General features: G+C 40.5%; 2 protein-coding genes across 2 annotated transcripts in view; both read left to right on the top strand.

Moving 5' to 3' along the window:
- The window catches only part of CCDC107 (coiled-coil domain containing 107), a 232,499-nt gene that overhangs the window by 6,406 nt on the left and 202,246 nt on the right, over window positions 1-23,847 (top strand). The window lies entirely within an intron of this gene.
- The window catches only part of LOC126938110 (phospholipid-transporting ATPase FetA-like), a 110,471-nt gene that overhangs the window by 68,588 nt on the left and 18,036 nt on the right, over window positions 1-23,847 (top strand). Inside the window, exons 12-17 of the mRNA XM_050762285.1 lie at window positions 2,119-2,315; window positions 4,023-4,231; window positions 6,710-6,753; window positions 14,006-14,168; window positions 17,614-17,802; window positions 18,509-18,624. Coding sequence (XP_050618242.1) covers window positions 2,119-2,315; window positions 4,023-4,231; window positions 6,710-6,753; window positions 14,006-14,168; window positions 17,614-17,802; window positions 18,509-18,624 — 918 coding nt within the window. The remainder of the gene's footprint in view (window positions 1-2,118; window positions 2,316-4,022; window positions 4,232-6,709; window positions 6,754-14,005; window positions 14,169-17,613; window positions 17,803-18,508; window positions 18,625-23,847) is intronic.

The following is a 23,847-nucleotide window of genomic DNA, read 5'->3' as shown; positions in this document are numbered from 1 at the left end:
TCTAGCCATTCTAGCTAATGGCCCCACCAACCTCTTGGATTTCAGGATCTTCTACTGGATTCCCTGCATTCAACTAGCAAATGGGGAAGAAGAGAGAATAGGAAGACTCACACATGATTTTTTTTTTTTTTTTTTTTTTGAGATGGAGTCTCGCACTGTTGCCCAGGCTGGAGTGCAGTGGCGTGATCTTGGATCACTGCAACTTCTGCCTCCTGGGTTCAAGCGATTCTCTTGCCTCAGCCTCCTGACTAGCTGGGACTACAGGTGCATGCCACCACACCCCACTAATTTTTGTATTTTTAGTAGAGATGGGGTTTCACCATGTTGACCAGGATGGTCTCAATGTCTTGACCTTGTGATCCGCCCACCTCGGCCTCCCAAAGTGTTGGGATTACAGGCGTGAGCCACTGCACCTGGCCACACATGATAGCATTTTAGGGCCAAGCGTGTAAGTAGCATAATCACTTCCATCAACATTGCGCTGGCTAGAACAGAGTTACATATAACTGCAAGAGAGCTTGGGAAATGTGCTCTAGATATGTGCTCAAAAGGAAAAAAAATAGAATTTAATGAATACATATGATTATCACTGCCACAATCTACCCTTCTGATCATCATATCCATTTCATTTTTCCTCCCACATATGGAACACCCTCATCATCTCCCCCAAATCCTACCCAGTCACTGCATCCAACTCAGAGTCCAAGATCTCTCACTGATGCACAGTTCTCTCCATCAGATCTAAATGAGGTTCCTCTTGGTCTGGAGATGTGAGAGGATCTCCTTTATTCATTGCTCTCAGTGATTTCTGGCTCCACTTCTGAGAAGTTTTCCCTCATTCTTTATCCTTGCTGACCAACCCTGAAGTGGATGTTTGGGAGTATACTCTTCTTAGGGACTGCAGTTTTTATAACCTGCTTCCTGCCCAGTGTGGTTTTAAGGATTTCCAAACAGTCACAGGCTTTTTTAGACCAGGCTTATAGTTACCTAGTAATACCATTCCTCCAAAACCCATAAGACTTCTCATCTGTTTGCTTCCAATTAGTTTCATGTGTCAGTAACCCCCCGCCCCCGAAAATTCTTTCCTAGACATAGTTTTTGAGTTTGTCCTATTTCTTCGCTTCCTTGCCCCTCCATGCCCTTCTCTTTCAACTTAATGGCAAGAAAGTTGAGGCTATGTGGAATAATAGTCATGGGTAAGAAGGTATCACCTTTAACCTGAACTTTGCCTAAAGGCTGAGTCACTTTATTCAGTTGAAAATAATTATTGGGCCTTTTTTGCTTAAGGTTTCAATCTTATCTCTTCCTGTTTAATGTCTAGAAGTCATAGTTCTTTGATGCCCCATGTTTCTGTATCTTCTCATTTCTGCCTACAAATTGGCTAATTCTTTCCCTCGTTTAACTTTAAAAAAAATTTTTTTAGTAAAGATGGGGTCTCAGTATATTGCCCAGGCTGGTCACAAATTCCTGGCCCCAAGCAATCCTCCTGTCTGGTCTTTCCAAAATCCTAGGATGGCATGCATGAGTCACTGCACACAGCCAACTCTTTCTTTCAATACCTTTCAAAGGCAGCCAGTACACAATATTTTGATTCTTTCTAACCATTTCTCTTAGAGCTGCAGGTTCAGTAGGCATATGGTCTACCTTTCAGCTTTACCAAATTCTTTAATGTTAACATGACTACCATATTTTCAGCCTTTTATATCAGTTTCCTTATCGCCCACCCCCTAACTGCTAAGCCCCACACATTTTAGACTTCTATTAAAGCAGCTTCAATAATGGAATGATTAAGTGCTTGGGTTCTGGAACTGGTTCAAAACCTGTTTCTTCTACTCAGTAGCTGAGTGACTTTAGACAAAATTCTTTCTCACTCTTAAGTTCCTCATCTATTATTAAAAGAGGATTATTGTAAATATTAAATAATATGTCCAAGGAGAGCTTCTACTGGAGTTTCTTTTCTGTCCTGTGTACTGCTGCCTAGAGCCTGTGAACTATAGGGCCTCCCCGCCCTCCTAGGAGAGGGTCGCTTTGTTGAGAGAGAAGGCTCTAGACTGTAGAACTGAAGCAGTACATATCTTGGATGAAATGTTCATTTAATTCTTTTTTTTTCATTTATAGATTTTCCTGGGTTTAGGCATCATATGTTTTGTCCTAGCAGTTGGGCATGGCATTTGGCAGAACAAGAAAGGCTACCACTTCCAGATTTTTCTGCCATGGGAAAAATATGTCTCTTCATCAGCTGTCTCTGCCATCCTCATATTCTGGTCCTACTTCATTATTCTCAACACCATGGTGCCCATTTCCCTCTATGTCAGGTAGGCTTCTTTGATCACTTTGGGGTGTGGGGGAGGAGCTGACTTCATACTGTCTACTTAATTCCCCAACCAGAGTGTGAACTTTTAAAAAGCATACACTTGTGCTCTTTAACCCCTTACTCTCCACAGTACCTGGTGTACAAAATGCTCTGAGATATGTCTAGAGATTGCATAAATGCCTTCCATGTCCAGAATACTGTGCTAGGAAGACACTGTGTGGTTTATACAAAAAGAAAATTATCCCTGCCCTCAAATAACTTAAAAAGTAAGTGACTAAATAAGACATACAAACACATGAAATAACTAGAAAACATACAGACAAATTTGGTGATGCTAACACATGGGTAGGTTCCCCAGGAAGATAGGCCAGGCAGCCCATAGTTTACCAATGAGATAGGTCCAAACATTCACTTGTAAGTCAATTAATCAGAATTCAGAATGCATTTTCCCACAGAAACAGTGTGACAGATGGTAGATAGGTGTAATTTTGACCTAAGTTCAATTCCTAAAAGTTGTAGAAGAGAAGAAGAAGGGTTTTTCTTACTCTTTTTCATAAGCACCTTGAATGAAAATTTGAAATAGTGGAGAAAAGTATTTACCTTACTCTGATCATCCTTTTCTAGGTTCTGCATTTCCTTACACATACATACACCCAAATACATTTTAGTTTCCTCCTTTCCAGGCTTCTAAACCCTGTACCGGGGCTTTTTGGCAATTAAAAAAAAAGTACCCTATGTAACTAGATTACCTTATTTAGTAATATTTATTGAGTATCTACTATGTGCTAAGGTTGAGAGAGATTGCTGTGGTTGCTGGATATGGTAAAGGATGGGAGGAGTCCCAACTCCAGGCATAGAGATTATCAGTAATCAGTCGATGATGAGGACCTGAGCACTTCCTTCTTTACCTCAAAGGAAAAAATCCCCATCTCTCAGTGCAGCTGTCTCAGACAGGGATTACTAATAATCACCCTTATAATAAAGCAGATTAAAACACATTAAGTATGAATGATGATAAGAAGGAGACCCCTTAAAAGTCTTCACTCTTTTAAAATGAACATGCTTATTAGCCATAAAGAATCTATAATGGATGCTATTTGGAGCAGAAGAGGAGTATGACAAAGGCAATAGGGAAAACTCATATAAAATGAGAAGAGGTTGTTGTGGAAGGAAGCACACCACAGGCAGGCTGGCTCTGCCTGGAAATTTATCAGAGGTTCAGTCCATAAACTATTCCTAATTTCCATAACTTCTTTCCTTCTTCTGAAATAAACTCGAGTGTGTTGAGTTCCTTTGTCTTCCCCATGTGACAGGAGCAATAATCCTCCAGTTGGGCCAACACAGCCTTTTATAAGTTAACTGTTACTCTATCACACCTTGCATTACTGCAGACATTCCAAAACTGTAACTTTTCCTGGATACATTTTAGAAAAAAAAAAAAAAAAGAATAAAAGACAGGTATGACTCAAAAAAGTTAATCAAATGTATCTGGGTACAGGTGGTAAAGCCTTGAGTGATAATGGCCAAAGTCAGCATTACCATGGGTTGGCTGGTGGGAAGGGTACTTCAGAAGGGTAGAATCCCAAGAAGACACCCTGATTTTCAGATGCTAGCCCTGATCTACCACAGGACTGCTAAGAAAGAAACCAGGATGTTATATTTGCTTGTCCTGTTCTGAGGCAGAACCATTCTTTTTCTTTCTCCTTAGTGTTGAAATAATAAGATTGGGCAACAGTTTATATATCAACTGGGATCGGAAGATGTTTTATGCACCAAGGAACACACCAGCACAGGCTCGTACTACCACCCTTAATGAGGAGCTCGGCCAAGTCAAATACGTGTTCTCTGACAAAACAGGGACTCTGACTCAGAACATTATGATTTTCAACAAATGTTCTATTAATGGGAAGCTCTATGGTATGCATGTCTTCCTGCTTTCCCCAAGTCCTGGGGAATTTTTACTTTGCAAATTGTTTTCAAGACGAATCTAGCTCTAAATCTATAAGCCTCTGGAATTCACATTTACCTCTTATTCTCACAACTGTCTCTATTCTCTAAGCAAAGACCACCCAGCCCAAACAGTTCTAACCAAAAAGCATTTATTTAGCATCTTATAGGTACAATCTATTGTGTTGGGCATGGAGAATACCAAGATGTACAAGACTTAGTCTCTGTCCTCAAGGAGTTCCTAATGTCTATATACTCAGTTTCACTCCTATTTTAAATCAGATGGATGTTGGTCAAAGGGTACAAAGTTTCAGTTAGGCGGGAGGAGTGAGTCTTCAAGATCCATTGCACAGCATGTTGATCCTAGTTAGTAATAATGCATTGCATATTTCAGAATTGCTAAGAGTTTTAAGTGTTCTCACTATAAAAAAATAAGTTTGCAAGATGATGAATATGTTAGTTAGCTTGATATAATCATTCCATGGTGTATACATATATGAAAACATCACATTGTATCCATAAATATATACAATTATTTGTCAATTAATAATAAAATTAAAAATAAATAAATGGAGCAGTCAATGTATTACTGAAGCTGCTAATTTCCTGATTCCCCTTTAGAACAATAAATATTATTAAGAGAAACCATCAAAGGGTAGTCAGAGTTTGATCAGTATCTCCCAGGCCCAGTCCCTTATTTATCTTATGCCTTAAGCATAAGCTTGTTTTTGTGATAAAGTCTTCATGTGTGTGAACACTCATACCCAGTGTCCTAGCTAACAGAAGAAGGTAATCACATCTAAAAAACTAGAACACATGGGATAATCTTTCTGGGGTGATAAAAAAGTTTTTAAACTAGAGAGAGGTGGTAGTTGCACATTATAAATGCACTAAATGCCTCTAAATTGTACACATTAAAATGGATAATTATATGTTAAGTAAATTTCATATCAATAAATAATTGAAATTTTTGAATTTAAAAAAAGCTAGGCCGGGAGCGTTAGCTCATGCCTGTAATTTCAATACTTTGGGAGGCTGAGGCAGGCGGATCACCTGAGGTCAGGAGTTCGAGACGAGCCTGGCCAACATGGTGAAACCCCATCTCAACTAAAAATACAAAAATATTAGCAGGCACGATGGCACACACCTGTAATCCCAGCCATTTGGGAGGCTGAGGTGGGAGAATTACTTGAACCCGGGAGGTGAAGTTTGCAGTGAGCCAAGATCACGCCACTACATTCCAGCCTGGATGACAAGAATGAAACTCCTGTCTAAAAAAAAAAAAAAAAAAAAACTAGAGCACTCTAATATTTCCTATTATTTCCTATATTTCTTATTATTTGTTTGGTAACCATGTCAAACAAACTTTCATTTATATAAACTCTGAAGGCTTATTTTTGGATGAGTTGATTTGGGTGAGCCTTTTAATTCTCTGGCTCATTTTAAGACCTGACCATATACTGGGTAAAGTTGAAAAGGACCATGAGTGTTTCCATGCTTGGCATCAGACATGTCTTCTACCCCGATTCTGTCTGTCATCCACTGGTCAAGAATCCCAAACACTCTAAAACTAAGTCCACATCTCTTCTGGGTAACTCTTATGATTGGAGAGCTTTCTGAGGTGTGAAGCGTTTCACTTCTAGCTTCATCTTATTCTCACTTAGGAGGGAAGAGTTGAGGCCCAAGCAAAACTCTTCTTACCATTGGGTTAGGGAAAGGAGCTTACTGGGCACTGGGAGCTAGGTGGCCTGAGGAGACTGGGGGCAGCTTGACTGCAAGTCTAGGATGAAGGGATCAGAATAAATAAGCTTTTAAGGCCCCTCCTTTAAATCACCATATGACCCAGCAATTTGATTCCTAGGTATATACCCCCAAAACTTGAAAACAAGAACTCGGATACATGTATACCAACGTTCATTGTGACATTATTCACGTAAGTCCAGAGGTAGAAATAACCCACATGTCCATCCACATATGAATGGATAAAGAAAATGTTGTACAGCATATACATACAATGGAATGTTAATCATCCATTAAAAAGTAATGAAATTTGATACATGCTACAACATGGATGAACCTTGAAAGCATTACGCTAAATGATGTAAGCTAAACACAAAAAGACAAAAATTTTATGATTCTACTTATGTGAACTATCTAGAATAGGCAAATTCATAGAGACAGAAAATAGATTAGAGGTTACTAGGGGCTGGTGGTGGGAAGAAATGGGAAGTTTCTGTTTGGGGTGCTGAAAAAATGTTGAAAACATATAGTGATGATTGTTGCACAACATTGTGAATATAATTAATGTCATTGCATTTTACATTTAAAATAGTTAAAATGGCAAGTTTTATGTGAGAGATATATATATATTTTTAACCATAATTTAAAGAAATTCAAACCCTCCTTTAAAACCCTTGCCAAGTCTCTGCTGTGTTCACTTACCAACAGGTGATACTTATGACAAGGATGGACAGAGGGTGACAGTCTCTGAGGTGAGTGATTACAGCTCCATGGGAAATGCATGTGGGAGCTAAGTGAGGCTGTGCTTCAGAGAAGCACAAATTGAGACTCCCTTAGCCACTGAAATATTAAAGCTTTTATTGGCCCTGTAATATCAGAAATATCAGAAAGCATTATGTAAATGACCTATGTTTAATTCTGAAGATCTTCGTTTGTTCTTTTTAAACAAAAATAGCTTTATTGGCTTTTTCTCTTTAAAAAATAATCCATGCTCATTGTAGAAAAAATTTAAACAATACAGAAATGTGTGAAGAAAGTTAAAAGTATTCCATCCCATTTAGATAGCCAATGTAAAGTTAGGGAGTATATCTTATGCTTTTCATATGTATATACACAGACACATATGTACCTCTAGATCTAGAAGATGGAGGAGACAAAATCATAGTATGCATATTATTTCCAGTTTCCTTTTGTTCACTTGACACTATTATTGTCATCATCTTTCCATGTCAGTAGGTCTAGGTTTACATCATCATTTTGAATGGGTGTCTACTATTCAATTCTATCAGTGTACCTTAATTTATTTAATTTCTTATTTTTATTCCATTTTCTTTTGTGATTACAAATGACATTTTGGTAATCATTATGGCACATACATTTTGTCTACTTTTCTGATAATTATTTCTTTAGAATAAAGTCCTAGAAGTAAAATTTGTTGGTCAAAATGTAGCCATGTTTTAATACATTAGAGAGTGCCATATTGCCCTCCAGGTAGATTTGCATAACTTTATAATCCCACCAAAAATATATAACAATTTCTTTCCCCCCATATGCTTGTCAGAACTGGTATTAACAATTTTTAATCTGTTGAAATTTAATTGATGAAAAATAGTATCTAATTATTTAATTTACCTTTTTTGATTACTAATTAGATTGAATCATTTTTATGTGCTTATTTTTCTTCCCCTTATCATCTCTTTATTGCCCATTTACACTTACTTTGTGAACTGTCTATTCATATTCTTCGGCCTTTTTTTCTTATTTGAAAATGCTCTTTATACAGTAAAAATACCAGCTCTTCCTTTGTCTGGTGCATATGTTACAGTTATTTTTCCCATTTTGTCTTTTGGTTTTTAATTTGTTAAATAATATTTTGTGTAGAAGTTTTTAAGTCATGTAATCAAATCTATCAGTCATTTTCCTTTATAACTTAAGGATTTGTGACATATTCAACAGTCTTTATAAAATTATAAAAATGTCTTCCTATTAATTTTTCTTATCTCTAGCTGGTTAATTTTTACTGTTTTCTCTAGTATTGGACCCAGCTTTTGTTTATGGGTTTGTTTTTAAGTATCCCTTCATAGGGGTTCCTCTGTTGCCTTCAGGGTATTTCTCACCTTATCCCTGTCTTGCTAGACCCAATTCCAAACTCTTGGCCACTTGACTTATATACCAAACATCTGACTCTAGTTCTTACCCCTATCCATCCAAAGAGATTGGGAAGGGGAAGGAAATTCAATGATTTGCCTTAAATCATCTTCCAGGGTTCGGCTAATGACCTTGGCAATATAGGCAAAGTTATAGCTTCTAGGGAGTAAATCCCTCCTGGAGTTTCTTTCCTCTCCCTCTTCTGTCCACGACTGATTGACCATAACACATTTTTCACTAAATCACTGGACTCTTTGTTCTCTTATAAACAAACTTACCTGTAGCCTCAATCCCTTCATTAATTGAAACATGATTTTCCCTGAGAACATTTCTTTTTCTTCCATCTCTCTCATACTCTGCATACCATAAACTCTGGATACGATAAGCCCAAAGGTGTTGCCCTCATTATCCTGTGCCATGTTTAACCATTAGGTTTTCTCTCCTACACGGTCTTTCTTCCTGTGATGCTTATGCCTCTGGCTATAATCATCTTTAACTCTTCTTGTTGTTGCTATCTAGGAAACTTCTGGCTTCTACACCCCATTCACTGAGGGCTCTGAAACTTCTCCCTCCCGTCCCAATCACTGCTAGTGTTTTGGGGGGTATTGTCATCTTTATTGGACGACCTATCACTGTGGACTCTTTCAGGTATCTGAAAGAATCCTTCAGATGATCTCTCTGTATCACCCATTTCCATATTACCATGTCATTGTCCAGAGTTGTACTACTGTGGAATTATAAACTTTCTTTTCACAATCTTAGATCACAAACCTTATTCCTCCATATTATCAGTACATGGCTCAGTACTCGAGATTTTTTTTAAGTATTCCTGCTTTTTATCTCATGGAGATTTATAAACCCTTGGCTTTCCTTTTTCTCCAGTCTAGCAATTCCTTACAACTTTACTTCCTTTCCTAGCTTGCCTATCTGTACCCTGAGATCATAAGCATCCTCAGTACCTTACTAGTTCTCCTTTTCTTCTCTTTGATCACTAAACAAATCTCAACCTTGAATTAACCAAGCCATCGACCCTGCTCTGTTTCTAATCTGAGAGTGTTGAGCACTATTTTGGAGATCATAAAACCATTACAAATTCAGAGACTCCACTGTCCTCTGTCTCAGTGCTACTTGGCAAAATTTTCACCATTTTGTAATTGGCTTCATATTTTATTCTCCGTATCAGCTTTTCTAAACAATCACCATTCTCAGGCCTTCTACCACGCTCCCCTCACTCCCCAGTATGTAGCAAATGATATTCCCTTCTATTTTACTGAGAAAAATCCAAACTATCAGCTAAATATCCTCCTCTGTACATATATTTTAACCCACCTTTACCTCCTTTCCTTCAGTCTCAAAAAAGGTATAACTTTTTCCTTCAGTACTAATCTATATATTCTAGATTCCATCCCTTCCTACTTCTTCAGGAACCTCAGTCAATCCTGTATTCTCTCTTTCTTAATATCTGAATATCCCCTTATAGGATTCTTTCCCCTCAGCTTGTCTTTTTTCTTTTCTTTTCTTTTCTTTTTTTTTTTTTTTCTTCACAGAGTCTGGCTCCATCGCCCGGCTGGAGTGCAGTGGCACGATCTCAGCTCACTGCAGCCTCCGCCTCCCAGGTTCAGGTGATGATTGTGCCTCAGCCTTCTAAGTAGCTGGGATTACAGGCATGGCCACCATACCCAGCTAATCTTTGTATTTTTAGTAGAGAAGGGGTTTCACCATGTTAGCCAGGCTGGTCTCAAACTCCTGGCCTCAAGTGATCTGCCCACCTTGGCCTCCCAAAGTTCTGGGATTACAGACATGAGCCACCATGCCTGGCCTCAGCTTAATTGTTTACATTAGTATGTCCATACAATGGAATATTATTCAGCAATAAAAAGAAGTGTGCTATCAAGCTACACACACACACACACACACCACAGAGGAACTTTAAGTTCATATTGTTAGGTGAAAGAAGCCAATCTGAAAAGGTTACATACTGTGTGATTTCAAATATATGACATTTTGCAAAAAGGAAAACAATAAAGGCAGTAAAAACAAAAAGATCTGTGGTTACCAGGGGTTTGGAGAGAGAGGGGAGAGGGATAAAGCAGTGGAGCACAGGGGATGTTTGGGGCAGTGAAACTATTCTGTATGATGTTGTCATGGTGGATTCATGACATTATGTGCTTGTCAAACCCATGAAACACAACACAGAGTCACAGATGATGCAAACTATGGCCATCAGTTTATAATAATGTAGCAATATTGGTTATCAGTTGTAACAAATGTACCACAATAATGCAACATGTTGATAGGGAAAACTGTAGGGTGGAGGTGAGAGAGGGAGTATGCAGGAACTCTCTGTACTTTGCTTAGTTTTTTTGTAAACCTAAAACTGTTCTTAAAAAAAAGAGTATTAGGCCAGGCATGGTGGTTCATGCCTGTAATCCCAGCACTTTGGGAGGCCAAGGTGGGCAGATCACTTGAGGCCAGGAGTTTGAGACCAGCCTGGCTAACATGGTGAAACCCCTTCTCTACTAAAAATACAAAGATTAGCTGGGTATGGTGGCCATGCCTGTAATCCTAGCTACTTAGGAGGCTGAGGCACAATCATCACCTGAACCTGGGAGGCGGAGGCTGCAGTGAGCTGAGAGTGTACCACTGCTCTCCAGTGACTCTGTCTCAAACACAGTGAGACTCTGTCTCAAAATAATAATAATAATTTTAAATGAAATAAATGGGCTTTTAAAAGCCACAGCTTGTTAACCAGAAGTAACCACTAACAATACATTTTTAATATTTTTTTTGTATTCTATTTTTAAAAATACTTATAACCTTACCTTGTTCTTGAATTTCCCTCTAGCCATTATCTGTCTCCATCGGTCAGTCCAAAATATTTATTGAGTGTCTACCATATGTCAGACCCTGAGTAAGTACAAAACGTTCAGGGAAAACAAAACAGACTTGATTCCTACCTTCGGAGTTGGCATCCTAGAGGAGGAGTCACAGAAGTAAACAGGCAATTATAGGAGTCTCTAATTCCTCACCTTTCATTCATTCTTCAGCCTGCTTTATGTATTCAGACTCTGTCCTATCATATTCACTGAAACTATCCTAGCCAAGGTCATGAATGACTACCTTGTTATTAAATCCTGACCCAACTTCTCTGTGGATTTTAGCACTCTTAAACTCCCCTTTTTCTTAACGCTCTCTTGTCCCTTAACTTGCGTTGAATAACAATTTCTTCTTGTTTTTCCTTCTTTTCTGATTGCTTCTTCTCATCTCATTGCATTGGGTGCTGATGTTCCCTCAGGGCTCTATTATTTAACCTCTTCTCCATCTGTATAGTCTCTTCATGTAATCTTATATATTTACATGGCTTTAACTACTACCTATGTACTGATAACCTCCAAATCCATGTAACCAAGGAAACCTGAATAACTCCCTCCCATCCATGGCCAAAGCTAAAGACATCCTATTAAAAACTGTGTTATAGCTATACCACAACAGTTCAAGAGTTTCCTCAGTTGCTACCTTCTACCCTCCATTCTGAATCCACTTCCTCTCAGGTATCATCCTCAGTTTCTGTCCTTTTGTCTACTACTTGGACTTGCTTTTCAGCATTGTTTGACTGGTTGTCTTGCTTTCAATTTCAGAGTTATCCCTGAGTGCTGCCTCTCAGATCATGCTGTTCTGCAACTCTCAGCCAGTCCTGCCTCAGTTCTGAACCCAGACGGGTTCATTATTCTCAAACATTACTTATCTGAAAGGGGAGATCATAAACTAGCTCATATCTCTTTCCTGAGCTTCAAAACTATATGTACAACTGCCTGCCTTCATTACTACCTGTATGTCTTCAGGATCTCCAATTCAGTCTGTCAAAAAATCTTCTCCTGCTCGGTATTCTATCTCAGTGAATGGTCTCACTATCTATCCAGGGGCCCAATTAGGGAATATAAAATTATTCTTAACTCTTCTTCTCTTTTACTCCTTATATCCATGTCCTATCAATTCTAACTCTCTATATTTTCAAATCCATCCCCTTAATTTAATATTTATTGTCACTACTTCATCATTTATCTTGTGAATCACTAAGTGGTCTCCTAACTGGTCTCCCTGCTTCTCATCTTGCTAGTTCCAATATATCTTCATGCTGCTACCAGAGGACTTTCTCTGACAGGAATCCACATCACTTCTGGTGGAAAACCACTATGACACCTTATTGGTAATAAGATAGTAATGTAGGATCTGGCTCATGCCTTCCTTTCCATCCTTGTCTCTCCTTACTCACTAGCCTCTAGTTTCAAAGAATGTGCCACTGTAAGGTCTCAATTCTAGAAAAGCCTTAGGATACATGTGCTATATAATGGGCCATCTTAAATTGCTGAAACCATGAACTTCCCCGAGCTTATAACTCTATTGTTGGCCAAGTCTAGGGCTTGGTTCTGGACCTGAGCATACCTCCTTGCTGCTCTGACAAACTCCCTCTAAGTAAGATATAGAAAAGAGCCAATATACCTCACTACAAACTTCCTTTTTCCCAACATAGCACCAAGCAACAAAATTGTGTCTGTACTTGACATAGTAGGGCCCAGCCCAAGTAACGCCACATATACAGAGAACTGGAGAAAGATCCTTGAGAGTTCTGGTATGAGCTGGAGAAATGTGTTCATAACATTGTACTCCAGAGTGGAGAAAAGAAAGTCTTAGGGCCTGCTGGGCGCAATCACTAATGCCTGTAATCCCAGCACTTTGCGGGGGCTGAGGTGGGTGGACCACTTGAGGCCAGGAGTTTGAGACCAGCCTGGCCAACGTGGTGAAACTCCGTCTGTACTAAAAATACAAAAATTAGTTGGGCGTGGTAGCACACGCCTGTAATTCCAGCTACTTGGGAGGCTGAGGCACGAGAATTGCTTGAACCCAGGAAGTGGAGGTTGTGGTGAGCCAAGATTGCACCACTGCACTCCAGCCTGGGTGACTGAGACTCTGTTTCAACAATAACAACAAAACAACAACAACAAAAAAGAAAGAAAAAGAGAAAGACAGTCTTAGGGCCAAGCTGAGCCAGAAAAAAATGTTTGCCCAAGGTGGCTACAAGCTGCCTAGCTGAAATGGAGAATCAGAGTCAAGGGCTAAAGGAGCCAAGGTCATAGCCAGGAAAATGATTAGTGACTATGCACAAGATTGAAGGAAGGATTGAAATAGTAACACAAGCAGCAAAGTCAGTGATCATGAGGGTTAGAGGCAGGAAGAATCAGGTATGCTGACAAGTCAAGCAGGAATTAAGTCTGTGAACAACAAGCACATACTGAAGCTTCCTTGTCATGTGGCCTTGCTCTATCTTGCAATATTCTTCCCTAGCCTCCTTTTAACTCTGGTGGGGCCAAAGAGGAATAGTGTAACACAATGATACCACTGTATGTAGGACTCTACTCCATACTCAGTTCCCAAAATCAGGCAACGGACAACCAGAAACAATGCTCTTTCCAGACACCACCTACAAATACAGAGCAATTACTCCCTCTGTTTTGATTATTCTCAGGTATGATTATCATAGATTTGGGACCTAGAAGAGCAGAGTTTGAAGATAGCCATTAACCATTCAGAATAGCTGGAGTGAATGAGCCCAAGAGGGGTCTGCTGAGCAGTGCCCAGCTTGTCTCCTGTAGGAAGGATGTTTTCTGGCCCAATAAATAGATGATCCAGGTCAGAGCTACAGGGGCCTTAGAAACCAGCACAGGATCTCCTTCATTTATCTTGCTTTTCCTTGCCATCCTCCTAGGAGTTCTCATCACATTCCAGAAACTGCCTCCAAATTGATCTGAAAAGTATCAAGCTGCTGCTGAGAAGTTTGTTCTGGCTTATGTGTTCCAGAAAGAAAAGGTTGACTTCTCCTACAACAAACTGGCTGATCCTAAGTTTTCATTTTATGACAAGACTTTGGTGGAAGCAGTGAAAAAGGGAGATCACTGGGTGCACTTGTTTTTCCGCTCACTCTCATTGTGTCATACCGTGATGTCAGAAGAAAAAGTAAAAGGTGAGGAGAGGCCTAAGGTAGCTTCATGGACTGAGAATATGTCATGGAGTCTAGGCTGGAGGTAGGGGTGATTTGATATGCTTTGCAATGGCCTAATCTAAGAAAGAACTTTCTATTAGGTAGCTTTGTCTGGCAATGGAATGGATAGTCAAGATAAGTGTTAGCTCCTGTTAATACCAGAGGTATTCAAGTAGAAAACAAACTCTTGGTTTAAAAGAAGATTCATTCATTCAGTAGGAGTCAAACTTGGTGCTGTCTGGGAGCTTCAGATTATTTTCATTTCTTTTAATTTTTTATGGTGCTCTACATTTTCAGAGAAACTTTTCTGGTAACTAACTATAGAATGATCCCTGAGGCTGAGAGCAGTGGCTCATGCTTATAATCCCAGCATTTTGGAAGGCCAAGGCAGGAGGATTGCTTGAAGCCAGGAGTTTGAGACTAGCCTGGACAACAAAGTGAGATTCCCCCTGTCCACCCCTATCTCTACAAAAAAAATAATTTTAAAATAAATAAAAAAATTAGCCAGGTGCCAGGCGCAGTGACTCACGCCTGTAATCCCAGCACTTTGGGAGGCCGAGGCGGGAGATCAAGACCATCCTGACCAACATGGTGAAACCCCCATCTCTACTAAAAATGCAAAAATTAGCTGGGTGTGGTGGTGCATGCCTGTAATCCCCGCTACTCAGGGAGCTGAGCCAGGAGAATTGCTTGAACCAGGGAGTTGGAGGTTGCAGTGAGCCGAGATAGTGACATTGCACTCCAGCCTGGCGATAGAGCAAGACTCTGTCACAAAAAGAAAGAAAGAAAAGAAAAGGAAAGGGAAAAAAAAGAAAAAAAATTAGCCAGCTATGGTGCTGCAGGCCTGTAATCCCACTTACTTGGGAGGCTAAGGCAGGAGGATGGCTTGAGGGTAGGAGTTTGAGGTTGCAATGAGCTATGATCGTGCCACTGTACTCCAGCTTGGGTGGCAGAGAGACCCTAGCTCTAGGAAAAAAAAATTATCCTGAGGAGGGTGGCAGGAAAAAGAAAAAAGAATGGTCCCTGAAAGCATAGCCGTGGGAACTTCTGATCTTGAAACTCTGTGATGTTCTGCCCTCCAGATCAGCCCCACTGTCTCTGACAAGGCCTCCTAAAAGATGAGTTGTCATCCTCTTGTTGCTTCACAATTTGAAGATATCTCCCCTATCCTAGCTTTTTTTAGTAACCAGATCTGGCTATGTCATCCATTAATTTATCCAAACCTCTTTAGAAACAATGAATGAGAAATAATTGATTATAAATTAAGACTTGGCAGGGTGCAGTGGCTCATGCCAGTAGCAGGAGGCTGAGCAGGTGGATTGTATGACTCCAGGAATTCGAGACCAGCCTGGGCAACATAATGAAACTCTGTCTCTACAAAAAGTAAAAAAAAAAAAAAAAACAATTAGTCAAGCGTGGTGGTGTGCACCTGTAGTCCCAGCTACTCAGGAGGCTGAGGTGGGCAGATCACCTGAGCCCTGGAAGCAGAAGTTGCAGTGAGCCAAGATCATGCCAGTGCACTTCAGTGTGGGTGATAGAGCAAGACCCTGTCCCAAAAAATAAATTAATTAATTAAGAAGACTTTTTTTCCTTAACAAATAAGAATTTATATAACCAGGCCAGGCGCAGTGGCTCACGCTTGTAATCCCAGCACTTTGGGAGCCTGAGGCAGGCAGATCACAAGGTCCAAAGTTCAAGACCAGCCTGGCCAATATGGTGAAACCCCGTTTCTACTAAAAATACAAAAATTAGCCAGGCATGGTTGCGCACACCTGTAGTCCTAGCTGCTTGGGAGGCTGAGGACAGAAGAATCACTTGAACCCGAGAGGCGGAAGTTGCAGTGAGCCAAGATCGTGCCACTACACTCCAGCCTGGGTGACAGAGCGAGACTCCATCTCAAATTAAAAAAAAAAAAAAAAGACTTTAGACAACCAAATGAATCACATCCTTTAAAGTCAATGTACTCTTAATACTACCAGTAGTGACACCCTATATTTGTATATCACTTTACAGTTTTACAAATTGCTTTCATTTGTTTTATCTCATATAGTCTTCACATCAGCCCTCTGAGGTAGGCAGAACAAGAAAAATGGAAACTGATGCTAAGGGAGCTTAAGTTACTTGCCTAAAATCCTATAGCTAAGAAGAGCAGAGATAAAAACCCAATGTCACGTTCACCGCATGCTTCTCTGACCTGCTGCTATTCCAACAAGCTGCTATTATTTGAAGCATATTTGGCCTTAGCCTTGTTTATTGCCCCAAGTAACAGAGCAGGAAACGCACAAGAAAATAATCTCAATTGTTCAGTAGATATATCTTATATCTGAAAATTATATTCCCCACCTACCATATTCACAAGCATAAGACTCTAATGATGCATAACTGTTTTAAAAATCAAATCAACCTTCAGAAGAGAAATAATCTAAAATATACCTGAAGTTGTGATAATATTCTAACAAAGGAGTTACAGAAATATCTTGAAGAATATCAGATTGAAAGACTGATTCAATAAGGTGAGTCATTTAGCTTCCCAGGGTGACTTTCAAAGATGACAACACTTGCGTATATATATATCTCTCTCTATATATAAACTATATATATATAGTTTACTAAATCATCAATCTTATTTTCTTACAGCAGTGTTTTTAAAAGCGTGGTTAGTCTTATTCAGGAGCACTTATGCAGGACCACCTGCATGAGAATCACCCAGGAGATTTGTTAAAAATTCATTTTCTTAGGCCCTCCTCCCAGATTTTGTGATTATGGATTCAGTTAAGTTTGGGAGAGATCCAGGAACTAGCATTTTTAACAAGCTTCCTGAGCCATCTTTACTCACTAAAGTCAAAGAATAACTGCCTGTTCAGTTTGTTTGTATACATTGTATGTTCCATATACCTCTGTAAAGTAAGTTGAAAATAATGGAAATGAAGGCCAGGTGTGGTGGCTCATGCCCATAATCTCAGCACTTTGGGATGCCGAGAAGGGAGGATCACTTGAGCCCAGAAGTTCGATACCAGCCTGGGCAACATAGGGAGACCCCATCTTTAAAAAAAAAAAAAAAAGCCAGTTGTGGTGCATACCTGTGGTCACAGCTCCTTGGGAGAGCAAGGTGGGAGGACTGCTTGAGCCTGGGAGGTTGAGTCTTCAGTGAGCTGTGATCACACCACTTGCACTCCAGCCTGGGTGACAGAGTGAGACCCTGTCTCAAAAAAATAAAAATAAAAAATTAAAAAAAGGAAAGGAGAAAACACTGATATGTTCTATGCAATCTGGCCTTGTAGAGCCAGACTTGTCAGGTAGTTTTAAAGAAACATGCCCCTCTCTGGGCTCTATCTTTATATAAACCACTTAGAAGACAGTGTCACTTCTGGGTGGACTTCAGCTACTCATCTCTGTGGGCTCTGGTTGCCCTCTTCTCTCCTGTCAGGCATGCTGGTGTACCAGGCTCAGTCACCAGATGAAGGTGCCCTGGTCACTGCTGCCAGGAACTTTGGCTTTGTGTTCCGTTCCCGCACGTCTGAGACAGTCATACTGGTCGAAATGGGGAAAACCAGAGTCTACCAACTGCTGACTATTTTGGACTTCAACAATGTGCGCAAGAGGATGTCTGTTATTGGTGGGTGCCCTTCCTAGTTGGCCTTCTCCCCTTCTTTGTCCTTCATACATATTCACACATTGCCTTTCTTTTTTATCTACACATACATGCTTTCTCCCACTCACATACCTTCTCATAGGTATGTGCCTCAAATACAAACATGCAGCCATCCCTATTTTCTCACATATCCTTTAACTTTTCTCTTACACACATATGTGGGCTTGCTACCATATGCTAAGTCCACACTAAGTCCCTAGTGTTCCTGAGCAGTGGCTTGTCAGCACCCTCAAAGCCATGGTGAGGGCAAAGAATAAATTTATAAAGCCTGAACATGGAATAAGAGATGGGAGCAGACAGTAAGGGAAAATTCATACTGTCTCTTTCAGTTAGTTTGAGCCCCTCATACTAAAAAGGAAGGTCATTTTTCACCCGTGGCATTACTAGATATGAGCCTTGGTCTGGGACTTGGAGATACTAAATGTGATTCTACATCAGACTCTTCCATGGGTAGCACTGAACCCATGGAAGAACTGGTTCTGTAAGTTCCTCTCTCACTTTTAGCAGCCCTCGCCACATCATTTATCCTGTGTGACCACTCACTGAGTACTTAGCCTGCATTAAAGGGAGAAACAGTGTCATGGGGAATAGCCTCCTATTATCCCTCATTGGCTCAGATAAGTTATAATAAGAGACTGATAGTTACTTTGCTTAATTTGCTTATCTTTAGTGCGGACACCTGAAGATCGGATAATGTTGTTTTGCAAGGGTGCAGACACCATCATCTGTGAACTGCTTCATCCATCCTGTAGTTCCCTCTGTGATGTGACCACGGAACATTTAGATGTAAGTGTTTAGGCTGCAGGAGAAGGAAGGTGCGGGTAGTTCTCTGTATCTGGATATGTAGCCACGTATGTGTCCCTGGGCCATCATGTTTCTATATGGCTATATAATGATGTCTGTGTCTCTTTAATTGGTAGAAGAATAAAACTATCTTATTTTGTGGGATTTTTGCCGACCACATTGCCAACTTCTATATCAAAGAGTTGAGTGTGACAGTACCCCAAAGGCATGATGAGGATTGTGTCCATGGGAGTATTACAACAATCAGAATAGTTCTCTGGTTCTTGATTCAGGAGTTTCCATAGTCTGACCTGGAGTTTGCTTTAGAATAGGACCTGTTGTTTCTTTCTCTTGCCTGATTGCCCTGGCCAGAACTTCCAATACTATGTCGAATAGGAATAGTGAGCTAGGGCATCCTTGTCTTGTGCCAGTTTTCAAAGGGAATGCTTCTAGCTTTTGCCCATTCAGTATGATATTGGCTGTGGGTTTGTCATAGATAGCTCTTACTATTTTGAGATACATTCCATCAGTACCTAATTTATTGAGAGTTTTTGGCATGAAGGGGTATTGAATTTTATTGAAGGCCTTTTCTGCATCCATTGAGATAATCATGTGGTTTGCTTTTGTCATTGGTTCTGTTTATGTGATGGATTACATTTATTGATTTGCATATGTAGAACCAGCCTTGCATCCCAGGGATGAAGCCGACTTGATCGTGGTGGATAAGCTTTTTGGTGTGCTGCTGGCTTCTGTTTGCCAGTATTTTCTTGAGGATTTTCACATTGGTATTCAAATAGGAAGAGAGGAAGTCAAATTGTCTCCATTTCCAGATGACATGATTGTATATTTAGAAAACCCCATTGTCTCAGCCGAAAATCTCCTTAAGCTGATAAGCAACTTCAGCAAAGTCTCAGGATACAAAATCAATGTGCAAAAATCACAAGCATTCCTATACACCAATAACAGAGAACTAAATCATGAGTGAACTCCCATTCACGATTGCTGCAAAGAGAATAAAATACCTAGGAATACAACTTACAAGGGATGTGAAGGACCTCTTCAAGAACTACAAACCACTTTTCAAGGAAATAAGAGAGGACACAAACAAATGGAAAAACATTCCATGCTCATGGATAGGAAGAATCAATATTGTGAAAATGGCCATACTGCCCAAATTAATTTATAGATTCAATGCTATCCCCATCAAGCTACCATTGACTTTCTTCACAGAATTAGAAAAAAAAAAAAAAAAAACTACTTTAAATTTCATATGGAACCAAAAACGAGCCTGTATAGCCAAGACAATCCTAAGCAAAAAGAACAAAGCTGGAGGCATCACGCTACCTGACTTCAAACTACACTACAAGGCTACAGTAACCAAAACAGCATGGTACTGGTACCAAAACAGATATATAGACCAATGGAACAGAACAGAGGCCTCAGAAATAATGGCACACATCTACAACCATCTGATCTTTGACAAACCTGACAAAAACAAGCAATGGGGAAAGGATTCTCTATTTAATAAATGGTATTGGGAAAACTGGCTAGCCATATGCAGAAAACAGAAACTGGACCCCTTCCTTACACCTTATACAAAAATCAACTCAAGATGGATTAAAGACTTAAATGTAAGACCTAAAACCATAAAAACCCTACAAGAAAACCTAGGCAATACCCTTCAGGACATAGGCATGAGCAAAGACTTCATGACTAAAACACCAAAAGCAATGGCAACAAAAGTCAAAATTGATAAATGGGATCTAATTAAACTAAAGAGCTTCTGCACAGCAAAAGAAACTATCATCAGAGTGAACAGGCAACCTACAGAATGGGAGAAAATTTTTTGCAATCTATCCATCTGACAAAGGGGTAATATCCAGAATCTGTAAGGAACTTAAACAAATTTACAAGAAGAAAACAACCCCATCAAAAAGTGGGCAAAGGATATGAACAGATGCTTCTCAAAAGAAGACATTTATGTGGCCAACAAACATATGAAAAAAAGCTTATCATCGCTGGTCATCAGAGAAATGCAAATCAAAACCACAATGAGATACCATCTCACGCCAGTTAGAATGGCGATCATTAGGCTGGGGGCAGTGGCTCACGCCTGTAATCCCAATACTTTGGGAGGCTGAGGCGGGTGGATCAGAGGTCAGGAGATCGAGATCATCTTGGCTAACATGGTGAAACCCCGTCTCTACTAAAAATACACAAAACTAGCTGGGCGTGGTGGCAGGCGCCTGTAGTCCCAGCTACTCGGGAGGCAGGAGAATGGTGTGAACCCAGGAGGCAGAGCTTGCAGTGAGCCAAGATCGCGCCACTGCACTCCAGCCTGGGTGACAGAGCAAGACTCCATCTCAAAAAAACAAAACAAAACAAAAAAAAGAATGGCGATCATTAAAAAGTCAGGAAACAACAGATGCTAGAGAGGATATCGAGAAATAAGAACACTTTTACACTGTTAGTGGGAGTGTAAATTAGTTCAGCCATTGTGGAAGATAGTGTGGTGATTCCTCAAGGATCTAGAACCAGAAATACCATTTGACCAAGCAGTCCCATTACTAGGTATATACCCAAATGATTATAAATGATTCTACTATAAAGACACATGCACACGTATGTTTATTGCAGCACTATTCACAATAACAGAGACTTGGAAGCAACCCAAATGCCCATCAGTGATAGACTGGATAAAGAAAATGTGACACATATACACCGTGGAATACTATGCAGCCATAAAAAATGATGAGTTAATGTCCTTTGCGGGAACATGGATGAAGCTGGAAATCATCATTCTCAGCAAACTAACACAGGAACAGAAAACCAAACACCACACTCACAAGTGGGAGTTGAACAATGAGAACACATGGACATAGGAAGGGGAACATAACACACCAGGGCCTGTTGGGGTGGGGGACTAGGGGAAGGATAGCATTAGGAGAAATACCTAATGTAGATGACAGGTTGATGGGTGCAGCAAACCACCATGGCACGTGTATACCTATGTAACAAACCTGCACATTCTGCACATGTATCCCAGAACTTAAAGTATAATAATAATAATAATAAAAAGAATAGGACCTGTTGTTATGGGAGGCCCTACCCCCCCCAGCCATGATGAGAACAGACTACCTAGAATAGAAAACATCAGGCCTGGACTGTTCGATACCTCTCTCGGTTGTCTACAGGATTGGAATAATCAAAGGCACCTTCTCTACCCTACCCTACCTTACTTCTACACTCTAGGATTTGGAATGTATCGAAAAGAGAGAGTAGCTCCAGCCGTCGGGCACAAGAAAGGAAAACCAGATCCATACTCTTTGAGGTTTTCACCTCTAAATCTGTATATGCAAAGGGTTGGGGGACTAGGGAGCGAACAAGGGACAGAATAAGAATGAAGATAGATCACAAAAATGTTTGATAAATCAGAGAATATTCTATTTTATTAAGTCACCTCAACTTGACTCTCCATTAACACACAGCCAGAAGCCAGAGAACAAATGGCCAATAAGCTCATGAAGAGCTATTCAACATCATTAGTCATTAGAGAAATACAAAAATCAAACCCACAAAATCCACGTTACACCCACTAGGATGGCTAAAATCAAATATTTGAAGGAAAAAGAAAGATAACCAGACAATAATAAGCATTGACAAGGATGCAGAGAAATTGTAACCCCTCTACATTGCTGATGGGAAAGTAAAATAGCACAGCCATTTTGGAAAACAGTCTGGCATTTCCTTAAAAAGTTAAGCATAAAGTGATCATATAACCTAGCAATTCCACTCCAAGGTATATTTCCTAGAGAAATGAAAATATACACCCATACAAAAACATGTACACAGGTGGAGGGATGGGAGCAAGATGGATAAATAGAATCCTTCACTGATCATTTTTCCCACAGGAACACCATATTTGACAACTATCTACATTAAAAATCACCCTCAAAGAACCAAAAACAGATGAGCAATCAGAGTATCTGATGTTAACTTCATATCACTGAAAGGTGTACTGAAGAGGGTAGGAAAGACAGTCTTGAATCACTAGCGTCAGCCCTCCTGCATCCCCTAGCAGTGGCCACATTGTGCAGAGTATCTGTGAATTTGGGGGAGGGAGAGTGCAGCAATTATGGGAACTCAGTGCTGCCAACACCAGTCAAAACACAACCAGTGCCCACAGAGGGAGCATTTAGACTAGCCCTAGCCAGAGGGGAATCACCCATCCCAACAGTCAGAACTTAAGTTTCTGGCTGGGCACGGTGGCTCACGCCTGTAATCCCAACACTTTGGGAGGCCAAGGTGGGCAGATCACCTGAGGTCTGGAGTTTGAAACCAGTCTGACCACCATGGAGAAACCTATCTCTACTAAAAATACAAAAAATTAGCCAGACATGGTGGTGCATGCCTGTAATTCCAGCTACTTGGGAGGCTAAGGTAGGAGATTTGCTTCAACCTGGGAGGTGGAGGTCGCAGTGACCTGAGACAGTGCCACTGCACTCCAGCCTGGGCAACAAGAGCGAAACTCTGTCTCAAAAAAAGACCTTGAGTTTCTGCAGGCTTCACCATCACAGGTTAAAGTGCTCTTGGGTTCTAAATAAACTTGACAGGCTGTCAAGGCCACAAGGACTGCAACTCCTAGCCAAGTCCTACTCCTGTACTGGGTTCAGAGCCACTGGACTTGGAGGGTCATGAGACCCAGTGAGACACTAGTCTGGGTGGCTAAGGGAGTGCCACCCCTACCCCTACCCCAACCCCAGGCAGCACAACACATACCTCCAAAAGAGACCCCTTCCTTCCATTTGAGGAGAGGAAAGGGAATAATAAAAAGGATTTTGTTTTGCAACTTGGACACCAGCTCAGCCACGGTAGGACAGGGCACTAGGCAAAGTCATGAGGCCCCCATTCCAGGCCCTAGCTCTTAGGTGAGATTTTTAGACATGCCCTGGGCCAAAGGGAACCCACTACCTTGAAGGGGACCCAGTCCTGGCAGGATTTATCACCTCCAGACCTAAGAGCCCTAGGGTCCTGAATAATCAATAGCACTAACCAGGTAATACATGCCATGGGCCTTGGGTGAGACTGTGAGATGTGCTGGTTTCAGGTGTCACTCAGCATATTCACACTGTAGTGACTACAAGGAGAGACCCCTTCTATTTGAAAAAAGGAGAGGGAAAAATAAAGAGGACTTTATCTTGCAGCTCAGCTACCAGCTTGGCCACA

Source organism: Macaca thibetana, chromosome 15 (assembly GCF_024542745.1).
Source record: "Macaca thibetana thibetana isolate TM-01 chromosome 15, ASM2454274v1, whole genome shotgun sequence".
Classification (NCBI taxonomy): domain Eukaryota; kingdom Metazoa; phylum Chordata; class Mammalia; order Primates; family Cercopithecidae; genus Macaca; species Macaca thibetana.
Note: the sequence above shows the minus strand (reverse complement) of the source record. Positions and strands in the feature narration are given on the sequence as shown.